Source organism: Perca fluviatilis, chromosome 18 (assembly GCF_010015445.1).
Source record: "Perca fluviatilis chromosome 18, GENO_Pfluv_1.0, whole genome shotgun sequence".
Taxonomy (NCBI): domain Eukaryota; kingdom Metazoa; phylum Chordata; class Actinopteri; order Perciformes; family Percidae; genus Perca; species Perca fluviatilis.
The window spans coordinates 19,276,850-19,291,018 of record NC_053129.1 but is presented as its reverse complement, the minus strand read 5'-3'; the positions used below and the strand labels follow the sequence as shown (position 1 = coordinate 19,291,018).

Sequence of the window (14,169 nt, the reverse complement as noted above, 5' to 3'; positions counted from 1 at the left end):
GTTCGCTGCCCACGTAGAAAAGTTTGTTCTTGTGAGTAAAAACAGAGTAGGAGTGAGTGGATTTGGGTTTTTTTGGACAGTGGTGCTTTGATTTACTGTTTCACAAAACCCTTTTTTAGGATTTTAAGTTACTTTTAAAATTAAAATATAACATAAGAATACTTTTAATAACCTTAAAATGTATATAGTTAGATTGGTGAGTTACCAACTTAGATGTAGGTCATTGGTTTACAATTTGTTTTCTGTTCATGTTATCAGCATGATTGTAAGAAAAGACTAGACAGATTACTTGGTTTTTCAAATTCATCTTGTTGCCAGAAACCAGAAGAAAATACAGTTGGCTCTGCCTCCTCTGAGTAAATGAAATTTACTGAGAAAGTAATGTGAGTTTTATTATGTGGTCAGGTCTTTGAAGTTCAGTGTTTGACTGATGTGTAACCTGATACTAGATCTCCCTCTCTTCCTGTCCATCCATTCATCTGTTTCTCTTTCCTCTTTCCATGCAGCTGTGAAAATTACCCAAAGCGGGGAGCTAAAGTGTGTGTGTGTGTGTGTGTGTGTGTGTGTGTGTGTGTGTGTGTGTGTGTGTGTGTGTGTGTGTGTGTGTGTGTGTGTGTGTGTGTGTGTGTGTGTGTGTGTGTGTGTGTGTGTGTGTGTGTGTGTGTGTGTGTGTGTGTGTGTGTGTGTGTGTGTGTGTGTGTGTGTGTGTACTGGGAACAATCCAATTATCAAGCAATTAAGGCAGTAATGCAAGAAAGCTGAAGTCCATGTAAACACTTTTCTCTGTTATGTTAATGCAATTATGTTCATAGTTGCAGTTTTTGCTGTAAGACACTATGTGGAGTATTATATACAGTCAGATAGACTTAGTTTTTACCATGCTTTGCAACACATGCATTTTAATCTAATTTCCTGACTATGCATGTCAAAGATATTTCACTTTGTTTCTTTAATTGATCTGTCATCTCAAGACAATTTCTAAAATACAAACAAACTTTCCATGCTTGAAGTAGCATCCTCTTTACCAAACATCTTTGTACATGCTCTGTGGTGTTGAAGCTGATAGAAAACAATGCATTAGAGCATGATTTTGTAGCAATATTCACCACAACTGCAAAAGATTGGGTTTGAAGTTGAACACTGGAGGATAACCTTTGACTTTGTAACAGAACCTGGTGCATTTTTAGCCAGAATGGTCCTTTTAGGCCGCCCAGGTAAACCTATAAATCAGAGTAATGCCTTACTCGCATTACTGGTCATAACCAAATAGTTTGGTGTGTGTGTGTGGGTTTATCATGCAGAGTCAGTTGCACTGTGTTTGACTTCTGTACTAATCCCCGACTACCTACTATATGCCACTCACTTGTAACTAGATATCCTATACCACCTTTTTTCTTTTCTCTTTCTGAAAATCACCTCTTTAGATTTTACCCAGTTTACCACCTACACATCTCGCAGAAGGTTTATGTGGTTGAAGCCTTCTGTTCCTTCTGTCTCACTGATGTGAAGGAGGGGCAAAGTGGCCCAGAGAGAGAAAGTGAGGAACCTAAACAGAGAGCTGTTGACCGGAGCGAGGCCAGCTGGCCTCAACAGCCCCCAAGGCACCAACAGCCTTGGAATCCTAGCATTGTTCAGCTAGTTATCACACACACACACACACACACACACACACACACACACACACACACACACACACACACACACACACACACACACACACAACTGTGTTGTGCCCCTTGCTGATTCAACACATTTCAAAGTGAAATCCTCCAGCCTCCCACACAAGCCGTCTGGACCCATCCAGGGTTGAGGGGGTGGTCAGGGTCACACCACTACAGTGGTGGAGGAGGGGTTGAAGCATATGTACACACACATTCATGCATGCACATATGCTTGCAGGCTTGTTGTCCGGGCCACTTGGACATCTGGCAGCATGTCTTGAGCGGGGCTTGAACATGCGTGGGCATATAAAGGGCCCTTTGTGCCTGTGTGGCTGCCTGGAGTGCCAGCAGAGCACTCTGCCATGGTGGAAGTCACAACTAACTCTTAGTGAGGACCGCTCTACCTCATGTCTGTGTGTACATTCACCTGTTATTCCAGCATAGTGATGTCAGTCAGTCTGACATTTGTGCCAGGTGTGTGCCATCACCCCAAACATGGGAAAACATGGAGAGTTTGTAAAAACAAAGTCCACAATCATTTGAAGGGTTCCTCCCCCCCTCAAGCTCCTCCCCCCGCTGCATCAACGGCAGTTGGGGTTAGCTAATTAGGGGGTTGCCACGGGAACGGAATGGCAGCTTAGCCGACGGGTGTAATGACAGGGTGAAGGAGGAGGGCGGGGTCAGATTATAGGCCTGGGAGTATGCTGAGTGGAGCTCAAAAAAGAAAAGAACAAGAAAAAGTAGTATGGGAGAGAATGTGAAGAAGAATATGAACATGAAAAATGTAAAGAACATAAAGGAGGGCATGAAACTCTGAAACTATGAGGGTAAATTAATAGTTCAGAGGGAGCTAAACAGTAGAGGGTTGGTGAGAGCGAGTTTTACAACTGAGATGACATAGGAGGAAAGAATGCAACAATTGAGGAATTAACTTAAAAGTATTTAAAAGAAGAAACTTTATTATTCGTTACATACAATCGTACAGTACAATGTAGTGAAATTCAATCTCTGCCTTTAACCCATCCTAAGCATTAGGAGCAGTGGACAGCCACATAGTGTCCAGGGAGCAGTCTTGGGGTTCAGTGTCTTGCTCAAGGACACTGACATGTGGACGGAGGAGGCTGGGATCGAGCCGCCAATCGTGTGTTTGAAAGCCGACCCTCTCTACCTCTGAGCCACAGACAGTGAATGACTAAGCGTGTACAGCTCAGTGGTTTCCACATAGAAGTTTGTGTACTCTGGCATGGACTGTCTAATGTACGCTTCCACTCACAGATCTTTCTCAATGTGTGTGTGTTTGTGCGTATGTCAGAAAAGGTGTCTCACAGCCCACATTGGAAAGACTCAGACAGTGGTCACCATGGCAACAAACCGGAAACAGTGTGCAAGTTTTTACGCAGCTGAGCCCGGTCACCCTGACAATTCTCTCTTTCCTCCTGTGTGGCCCCTCCACTCTTTAGCAGACAGTTGGATCGCTGCTAAAAGTGGACTAAAGGAGCTCAGAAACTTGAGGAGCTCAGTGTATTTCAGCCTCTTGGTTTTGGGACTTTTTACCACATTATGTGAAGGCTGCAAGTGGGCTCAACAATCTGAACTGTGTCATCATATCAGCTTACACTTGGCAAAACCACAGTGCAGAGTCCCCAGTTCGCCTCACGCTTGCACAGCAATTACAATGCTCCTTGGTCCAGCTTGTGTTGGTCCTACCTAAGATTAAACTCAGTCCTTGTTAGCGTCAGCTCCGTAACATGCTCACTGTTACCGAAGATTTACAGAGCTATAAAATCGTATTGTTTAGCCCCTACTGGTGTACATTTGGCATTCCTCTAAAGTCAGAAATGAGTCACTGGTATTTTGAATAGAGGTGATTCACTCATTCCTCACTTGGATTCTGCAACAGGCCTCTCTGCCATTATTTTAAACGGCTAATGCTGTTGCCAATACTGTCTTGAGGCATACTTTCTGTTGCACAAACCAGAAGCAGAAGAATATGTCTCTCCTTGGTGTCTCTTTGGATGTTTGCAATCCATTAGTTGCTCATGTGCAATGCCTTGAGCACAGCTCTTTTTACTTTCTTTGGATAAATGTGTTGAATTAAAACACATCATGTTTTCCAACTCGAAGTAGTGTACAGAGACAGTGTGGCTAGTTGGAAAAATAACATTACCAGTAACCACTAACCAAATTCTGGTGAGTTTCTGAAAGCTAATAAGAGTGCCTATGCTACCACCCACCTAGTCAGATGTTTTGTACACTTTAGCTGAAGAGAGGCTTTCTTAGGCCGGTTACACACTGGATGCGTCGCGTGTCCGTTTATATTTCGGCTCCCATGTTAACAGGTTAGAGTTTACACACTGCCTGTGTGACACGCGCATCTCAAACGCGTGCCTGCTAGAAATAGAACAGACGCCTATTTTTTACGCGACACGCAAGCGTGTTGGAAGCGTTTCCAGGCACGAATACATATTAGACACAAATACATATTAATAAATGACATGTTGATGTTTGAAAGTCTCTAGGTTTTGATATAAATGCAGATATAAATGTAATTTAAAAAAATAATCGATTTTCTAATATTGCACCTGTCAATACAGAACGAAATATTCTGTAGCCTATTTTGCCGTCAATACTGCCGACGTTATCTTTGCTGTAATCAAATCAGTATATATTTATGTTTAACATGGTATTTAATTTTATCAATGGGAAACATACATGTGTCCAGACAAGGCTAGCAGCAGCAGCACCACGTCAGACACGTTTCTGGTGTGTAAAGACATAGAAAAATCCACGCAACAGAAACGCCATGCTCACGCCACACCGGCAGTGTGTAACCGGCCTTATGCAATCTGAGGAAGAGTCAATAGTCATGCTAGCAGCTCTGTCAGGCTTTACTTACTTATGCTAATGTCAGCATGCTAACATGTTCACAGTCACAGTGCTAACATGCTGATGTGTAGCAAATATAATACTGACCATGTTCACCATTGTATTTCAGTGTGTTAGCATGCTAACCTAAACTCCATCACTTCATCAATTGTTGAGATACTTCAGTCTGGACCAAAGTGATTGACTGACTTTCTCTCTTGTCTCTTGACTGAATTTTCTTGTCAAAGTAAAACTTCCAATAATTTCCAACTCCAGTGTCAATCTACAGCATCTGAAAAACTAATATTTCTCTTTTCCTGCCTTCCTTCTTTCTAGGTATCAGTATTACCTGCAGGTGAAGAAGCAGGTGTTGGATGGACGCCTCCATTGCTCAGTAGAGCAGGGGATCAGACTAGCTGGCCTAGCAGTACAAGGTAAGACACACACACACACACACACACAAACACAAACACAAACACACAAACACACAAACACGAACTAAAATCGCATGTAATCTACCAGAGGGAGACAGGCAGCACAAGAGAGAAGAGTGAGCACAAACTCACACTTTCTCGGGTCATCTCGACTTCACTACCTAATATGGCTGCATACCAGTCCACTTGAGTTCCTATGGTATCAGTCTTAACACACACAACACACACACACACACACACACACACACACACACACACACACACACATCTCCTCAGTCTTGTTCCTGGATGCTGTCTGTGTCTCAGGGGGAATGTAAACAGACAGTTAGCTTATCGCCAGTTCCAAGGTTAGCCTTAGCATCAGGAAGACCCTTATCTGTCGTGAGGCAAGGATCCTCCGCTACACCTCATTTTGTCTCCTTTAGTTATGCTACTTGTTAGAATTCAAGACTGTTAGCCTAAGTAGAAATATACTGGAATTTGTTTGCTTCCCTAATGTGTCACCTGTCAAATTTCTCCCCTAGAAATATTATTTAATGCTCCCAAAGCTACATTTAACCAAGCCACTTTAGCTACATTAAAAAAAGAAGTGAGACAAGTTTGAGCTACTAAGCAATTTAACGGTCAACAGCAGTCTTTATATCAACATATGTTACTTAGAACAAAGCAAACAGGTTTATTATTTACTGGTGGATTACAGGAAAATGTCATACTATTATAGAGAAAAAGAAAATAACCAATGATGTTAATTGGAAAGACTGTAATTATCCTAACATGTTATCTTCTTGTTTTAGTATCTTTGGTCCACACATTATGCTATGAATTATGTAGATAAAACCTTTTAAATGAAGGCTATCAAAGACATATACACATATATATTTATAACAACAGGCATAGTTTGCTCATATCATCTGGGGTTACCCTCTAGTTTTCTGTTTCTAAAGTCTTAAAATATGAGTAACACAACGAAAGACAATACATTCCAGGTAATGCGACTTGTGATTTGTAAATGTTACATTCATACACATGAAAATGGACTCCCATTGAGTTTTTTTACGTAAAAGATTATAAAATGTATGTGTTTGTATTTTCTAGCTGACTTTGGAGACTTCACTCAGTTCATGTCTCAGGACTTCCTCAGGGAGTACGTGCTCTTCCCAGTGGTGGTGAGTCCTCAAACCTTCCCTGTTCAAATATGTTTGTGTGTGTGTGTCTCTCTTTGTGTTTCCTAAAAGCACACATTCTTGTGTACCTCCTCCCTCTGCCTATCTGGTTAACAGGCAGAAAACAATGACAGAATAAGCAAGAATCTGATTGAGATAAAGATCTAGTGGATACTAAGTGTATTACATTGAGGAAACGCACTCTGTTACATTTCCAGCTACATGTTCATGTTCATGTTCATGTTCATTGCTACACTGTTAACTACAGTTTAGCTGCAAAACTGTTTGATTGAGAAAGAGAGTAGTAACAGTGTTTTAGTGAATGAGTTCACTTTTTCTTTACCTTGCAATCTCTCTGTCATTTATCCTCCATCACATGTTGCTTCTCATACCTCTCTTTTCTTATTCTCATCCTCCATCTCCTTATTTGCTACCTGTTTTGCTCACTTTTTTTCTCTCAGAACTGGCCTAATGGCGAGGAGGTGCTGGAAGAGTGCACCCAGAAAGTCGCTGAGGAGCACAAGAGTCACTGGTACAGCTTAATTTTTATAGTGTTTGTGTACATGTGCACATGTGAGAAAAAATTAAATAAAACATGATTCAGAGACAACGAGTTACCTAGTACCAGGTACTATATCTGTCTGTACTTTCCAGTCGAATGCAGACCGCTGAAGCAGAGCTGCTGTACATCAAGGATGTGGAGAAACTGGACGGCTTTGGGCAGGAGAGCTTTCCTGCCAAGGTAGATCAATTACATATCACCCCCAGCCTCCTACACAGACACACCTCTACAGAATAGCCAATTTATTTGATTGTGAGAAGATTTTACTGTGTCATTTTGATGTTCAATCTTCTTCCACAGGACAACTACACCAACGATATTTTCATCGGTGTGTCCTTCATTGGGGTGTTTGTCAAACACAGAAATGGCAGATCCATCATGCTCCACAAGTAAGCCCCTCCTCCATCTACATCATATTTATCTATTTTTGTAGCCTGTATGAGTTTTGACCCTATCTGTGATCATGAAGTGGTGGGCTAGTGCAAATAAATGAATATGCAAGAAAATATTAGGTATTTTGTGTGGGAAAATGCAATCCTTGTGTACATTTGTTTGTATTCCTGTGTGGACAGGTGGAAGGACATCGGTACCATAGCGCACAACAAGTCAGCCATCACAGTAGAGATAACAAGCAGAGACGATACCATTATTTTTCACATGGTAAGTGTTGTGTCTGCGGGTGGTCTGAGTGCACACACACACACACACACACACACACACACACACACACACACACACACACACACACACACACACACACACACACACACACACACACACACACACACACACGGGACACAAGGTTTCTAGTGGGAAGTTAAACCAAAAAAAAGTACCAACGCATTACTAGATATACCTGCACACAGACAAATACTGTACATGGTCTTGATTTCCCCTGAAATACAAATGCTGTGTTAATTTAAAATATCAATGTTTTTCTCTCTGTGTTTGTATCTGAAGGAGGATATGGAAATGGCAAAGTACATCGCTCGTCTTTTCACGGCCAGACACAAATTCTACAAACAGAACAAGATCTGTGCAGAGTGAGTCTCGAGGCCAGCCGGAGAGGCCAGCTGAAGGCCGTTTGAACACTTTTATATCCTGAATTCATTTAATGTTTAAAATAGAGTTCAACAACCTTTTGTCATATAAACAGAAAAAGTAATACAAAAACAAATAGTTTAACGTTAATCTTAAATTGGTGATACAGAGTTCACAGAACTTTTGGTTTGTGAATCATCTTCGTCTGTTTCCCTTCAGGCCCAATCACTCACCTGCACCAATCAGGAGGAGACCCACATGGACCCACCGCAAATCTCTGGTACTGTTAGCCCCATTTGCTTGCTTTGATATAGTTCGTTATCACTGGTTATTGCTGAGTGGTTTGACAAAGTGTATAAATGAGACCAGACGGCAGGGGACAGAGGGAGAATTTGGGAGGGAAGACAGAAATGGCCGTGGTTAGAGATTTCACCCTGCTCTTCACTCAGGGCAGCACTTAATTGTGCTATGGAGCCTTGGTTTTAACGTGCGTTGGTGGTGTGGTGGGTGTTGTTGGAAAGTTTGCAAGGGTGTTGCTTGGTTTGATTTCCGCTGCGACAATGAAGGCAGTGATTTGTGCGTCTCCCTCCCTGCTGGCCAGACAATGGCTAGGCTAAATGTGGCACAATAGCTGTTTCACTCAGTCCACTCAAGTGCTCAGTTATCTATCTGGAGAACTGCAGGCATTGGTGGTTTACAACTCCATGGCTCTAGAGTAGATCTGAGTCAGTCACAGTCACCTGTTGTGTTAGGAAAGATTGCAGTGTGATATTTTAATGTTTATTTAGTGGCTGTTTCAATATGTGCAGATTATGATATGCATAACTTAATGGAGTATAAACATGAATTGCTTCTTTTTTATTGCATTTAATGTGTTTCTTTATTCAGCCGCGGCCCCAGTCCTGTAACTTCCAGTCAATGCATTCCCAGTATGGAGAGCATTATCAGGACACACAGAGCTCTCAAGGTACGTGTAAAACACACGCACGCACCCACACACAAACACAAACAAACAAACAAACAAACAAACACACACACACACACACACACACACACACACACACACACACACACACACACACACACACACACACACACACACACACACACACACACACACACACACACACACACACATACATATTTACAGTAAGTTTCAACCCTCCAGCTCACTGCTTTGACCACAGTGTGATTTAAGATGTATCCTCCCTGATGATAACTAAAGCATTTGAATGGAGCTAATTGTGTCTTTCCCCATCAGGGCGCGGACTCACAGCCCATTTGTATTTTAACAATCTCCCAGCAAATTAGAGCCCAATGTTTGGGGTGCAGAGCAGTGACCTCATTTTGCTCTTCACTCTTTCATTGACTTGTTCACACACTCAGTCGGCCTTATAATCCAAAGAGCTTTACTCATGTCGGCTTGACAGTAAAACAGAGCGAGTGGAAAAAATTCTGGGTGTGCTGCTATGCGTGGGTGTGAGATCATTTTGTAGTGTGACCTCAGGCATCACACTCCATTTGTGTTGACGGAGATTATGTATGTCTGCCTGCTTGTGGGCTTGAGATAGTTTCACACAAGAGAATGCTCTATTTGTTGAGTAAAGAGGAACGGCATGCATTACACTCACCATCATTATGGTGGGATGAAAATATTCCCAATCTATCCCTTTCTACAGTAAGTTGGTACTTACTACTGGGAGGGAATTTTCTGAATTTTTTCCAAGGTGGTTGGTGCTGCAGTGCAACCAGACACAAACAATGATCATTTCTGCCACATCAGAAACACTCAACTTTTAAAAAATCAGGTTTTCTCTAAAGGACAAAATTGACTTTAAGGAAGATTTGGTCTTTTTCATCCCTTCTTTCTCCCTCTTTTGATCTTTAGACAGTATCTTCCATGACGACCCCTACTACAAGTCAGAGACCAGTCTGGACTGCTGCCCGGCGGACTTTCCTTTCCGTAACGGTACCGTGCCCAATGGAAGCATGTACAGCAGCCCCAGCCTGAGCTCCCTCAATCATTCCCAGACTTTTGTCCCGCCCTCGCCCATGTCCTCCAACCTCAGCATCCCCGGCAGCGAGCTCATGCGGCCTGACTACATCCCAAGCCACCGCCACAGCGCCATCATTGCTCCGTCCTACCGGCCCACGCCTGAGTATGATGCTGTAATGCGGCAGAAGCGGCGCATACTCCCCACTCACCATGACCTCCACAGCCAATCGCTACGCAGTCTGAACATCAGTAATGCATGTGCTTACCGCCAGCCTGAGGCTCTGGTATATAGCCAGCCAGAGATGAGGGAGAGGAGCCCTTATCATGGCCTGGGGCCCAGTCCGGGACCGTACACACCACAGGTAGAGGTGGATGCTCTGTGTTTTGATTTTGTTAAATTTCTTTTTTTTGCATCTTATCTCCATCTCACATTGTTTTTCTATGAATTTTCACCTTGCAGATCAGCTACAGTAAGCCAGTGTCCCATGGCCCTCATCAGGGAGGACCAGCCAGCAGCCAGGGCCCATGTCATTCACCCTGCGTTAATGGAGGGGGAGGCAGTGGTGGGGGTGGAGGTGTAGGAAGCTCCATCTCTCACACTGTCAGCACACCTGAGCTGGCAAATACCAAACAACAGGGGAACAATGCGGGAAGTTATGCAGCTACAGCTAACATGCTGAGAAACCACATGTCGCGCCCTCCTCCACCCTACCCTTCCAGCTCCTTCCGTCCGGCCACCAGCACCCCGGACCTGGCTAGCCACCGTCACCGCTGCATGGGGGGCAGCAGTCCAGAGCTGGTTACCCGTATGGTGCAGCTCTCGGTCAAGACCTTCCAGCCGGACAGCTCGGCCGTGGTTCACCAGTCCCTGCAGGAAGTTAGTGAACCATTAACTGCAGCTGCTAAGCACCGCTCCACCCTGGGCAAGAGACACAGCATGGAGGTGATCAGCAGCATGAGAGGAGGTGGAGGAGGAGGGATGGAGGGCTTGGTGATGAAGGGTATGAATGCTCCCCTTCATCGGAGGAATACTCTGCGAGAACATGTGATGCCGCCTCAGCCTCAGTCCATTCCTCAACCCCAACCCCAAACCCCTCAGCCACAACCCCAGCCTCCAGCTCAGCAGCCACAGGAGTTGTCCGTGCAGATGCCTGCCCAGAAAGCATCTGAAACTTGTGTAACGCCACCTGTGGCCTACCAGCATCAAAAGACTCTCTCCAATGCTACAATGCTCATACACAGTAGTGAGAGTGAAGAAGAGGAGGAAGAGGAAGAGGAGAGGCCTGAGTTGGATGTTCAAATCCCAGGTCTCAATGAGGACATCAGCATCAGCGCTCAGCTCCAGGCTGCATTGGCCAAGCTGCCCAACAAACCCCCTCCAGAGTACCCCGGTCCTCCTAGACCTTCTAGTAATGCTCAAATCCGCACCCACAACCACACTCACCACCGAAACCAATATCAAGGGCCACAGAGCAACCAGGGACCTATGGATCCAAACCAATCCCAGGGCCGAGCAATCAAAGCTGGGCAGATCCCAGGTGTTAACGGGCCTGGAGGTGGTGGTGGTGCAGGTGGTGGTGGGACACTGACCCGAGGGGACCAGGGTGGGGTGAATGGAGCAGTTTTGGGTCCATCTATTTCAGAACCGGACCTGACCAGTGTGAAGGAGAGAGTGAGGAAGGAGCCGGTCAAAGAGAGGCCGGTGTCAGAGATGTTCTCCTTAGAAGACAGCATAGTGGAGAGGGAAATCGCTCAGAGGGTGAGACAATCATTCAGTAATTCATTGCCTTGACACCGTTTATTTTATGCAAGTGCCACCATATTGTTTTATGATACGTGCTATTGATCAGTCCTGAAATTCCTGAAGTTCATTAATTAATAACAAAAAATAATTTGACAGCAATGTTGACAATCTTTTATTTAATCCTGTACTGGACAAACACACCCACACACTATAATGGTTCAGTTTTAAATATTTCAGTCGTTGTTGTTGTTGTTGTTGTTGTTGTTGTTGTTGTTGTTGTTTGCTAGCTAGTTTTATAGCTCCTGATTAGCAGTAATCCGGGGTTCAGCACCTGAGAGGGTAGCACTAGGCTCTGAGTCCCCCAGGCAGCTAAAACCCTTATAAATCCCTCCGATTATGCTTTGGGTTTGGTGTTCTTGTGTAGTTTGGCTCTCTGTTAAGGCACAAACATTTCACACAGCAGCAGAGTCCAGGTATAAGTCAAATCATGTAATCGGCTCACTTAAATTGCGATAAACCTCACTGTTCAAGAGTGACCTGGTGTTGCTGGGTGTTTATAATGTGAGTCAATGAAATTCCAAAATATTTTTCTTTGGTCCAAAGCTGTTTTCCCTCAGCTGGTTTATCTTATACCTAGAGGACACCATTGGTGACCCCCAAGCTGTTGTTTTGACTGTCCCACAGGGAATAAGGGAGGTGGAGCAGTCCTGGAGGTTTAATAGCATCAGAGATTAGCAGAAGTAATCCTTGGAGGAAGGAGGGACTGCGCAATATGGGTCAGAGTTTGGTTAGCTTGGTAGAGAGGAAAAATGACAGAGGGAGTGTGTGCTCTGTAAAGGAAAGGAAGCCAAATAGGTAAGTGGGAATAAAAAAAGGACTGAAAGAATGAAACATATGTGCAGGAGGACAAAACAAGGATGAAAGCATCAAAAGAAGTTGAGGGCAAAGTGAGATGGATAAGAAGCTGCAAGTCTACTCTTAATAGGCTTTACATTCAGACTTGTTAGTTCACACCATTGTACGGAAGACAATTGGATTGGTACGACCAGGTTAGTCCTACAGACAGGATGGAGACAAAACAACACACACACACACACACACACACACACACACACACACACACACACACACACACGTGTCAAATCGTCCCCACCCACTTCTACACGCACATGTGCGCGCTTACCGATTTGAGGTTAGCGCAGGTCAGTCAGTCTCGCAATGCTGCCGCTACCTGTAACCATGACACCAGGATTTTCCTCTCTCTTGAAGACGCTGGAAAGACAGAAGATGTCCGTCGACTCCATGAAGAGGCCGCTGATGATGGCTGCCCTCAACGGCCTCTACGTGGCCCGAATGCCTGTCCCTGTGAGTCCTGCGGAAGAAGGTGCCAAGGCTGCTACCGACGAACGGGTAACATTTTTGCTCTTACTTTATAAAATATATGTGGGGTTGCTTGAGTTTTTAGATTTCATACTGTGTATCTAAAAGTATTTTTGAAAGATATAGCATATGTCCTTTTGTTTGTTTTTCAGTTAGACATGTGCTATTGATTTATTTAAAAAAGATGGTGTTATGGTTGACGTAAGTTGAAGTAACATTATTATGTGAACATTATAGGTTTGTTATCATTTTTATGCAGTGGATACAATACACAAAGCTCTTTTAGAGCTCTTTTTTACTCACAATTGCTCAAAAGGTACGCAACCAAACCATTATAGACATGAATATAATCACACCACAATTATGGAGAGATTAGGGAATTAAATAAAACCTCCATGCCCCAATTTAACTTAAGCAAATTTTATGTTTGGAGGATTCATGTTGAACCTTCTAACTTACAGATTCTTCACCTATTGGCAGTGATTAAGGAAGCTTGGCTGAAGATTGTCACTGTAAAACTCTGATAATCACACAATTTAAATTCCCAAATACTGTCTGTTGGATCCCTTTTGAGTGTAGAGGTGTGAAACCCAACCTTTGTCCCGACTGTTGCTAAGCTAACGGGGGCAAGCCCTAAGTGGGCTGTGGAACGCGTGGCATGGTGGTGCTTATCGCCTCTAGGCCCGGTGGTATGTTAAGAATGTGACCCGAGAGAGAGCAAACCACACAGAAAGAGTGATAGAAAGAGCGGGAGAGACAGAGATGCTGTCCTCTCAAACATGACTGGCCTAATAAATATGGACCCCCATCAGGATGAATACCACCACTGCATATTCAGCTCTTTTATCGCTGTGTTGATGCAGTTTACATGCTTGAGTTCTTTGATATTGAAGTCAGTATTCAGCTGATGAGAGTTTCGAAATGTAGACGTATATTATAATGTGATTTCTGAATTCTTCTGGTCTGAATAGTCACTTGGGTTTGGTGGAATGTAAACAAATAAAAGCCCCATGGACTGAATGAGAAAGCTCTGAATCATGTGAATGACTAACACCCCCTCCTCTCTCCTTCTTTCTCTCTCTGTCTCTTCAGTGTAAGACCTTGGAGTTGAAGCTGGAAGAGGAGCGGGTCTTCACTGAGTATGAACAGGTGCCCAAGAAGAGGACAGACTGTGTTCTCACTACAGCAACTCTGCCCGAAAACACTGAGCGTAACCGTTTCCGTGACGTTGTTCCATACGAAGAGAATCGGGTTGAGCTTGTACCAAACAAGGAGAACAACACGGGCTACATCAATGCCTCGCATATCAAGGTGCACTCAAGG

General features: G+C 43.9%; 1 protein-coding gene across 1 annotated transcript in view; it reads left to right on the top strand.

The window, feature by feature from the left end:
• LOC120546612 (tyrosine-protein phosphatase non-receptor type 14-like) overlaps nt 1–14,169 on the top strand; it is a 43,104-nt gene that overhangs the window by 22,021 nt on the left and 6,914 nt on the right. The window contains exons 4-16 of the mRNA XM_039781672.1: nt 4,863–4,960; nt 6,056–6,126; nt 6,585–6,655; nt 6,778–6,865; nt 6,986–7,074; nt 7,258–7,345; nt 7,646–7,728; nt 7,946–8,006; nt 8,615–8,693; nt 9,615–10,084; nt 10,183–11,481; nt 12,736–12,876; nt 13,939–14,157. Coding sequence (XP_039637606.1) covers nt 4,863–4,960; nt 6,056–6,126; nt 6,585–6,655; nt 6,778–6,865; nt 6,986–7,074; nt 7,258–7,345; nt 7,646–7,728; nt 7,946–8,006; nt 8,615–8,693; nt 9,615–10,084; nt 10,183–11,481; nt 12,736–12,876; nt 13,939–14,157 — 2,857 coding nt within the window. The remainder of the gene's footprint in view (nt 1–4,862; nt 4,961–6,055; nt 6,127–6,584; nt 6,656–6,777; nt 6,866–6,985; nt 7,075–7,257; nt 7,346–7,645; nt 7,729–7,945; nt 8,007–8,614; nt 8,694–9,614; nt 10,085–10,182; nt 11,482–12,735; nt 12,877–13,938; nt 14,158–14,169) is intronic.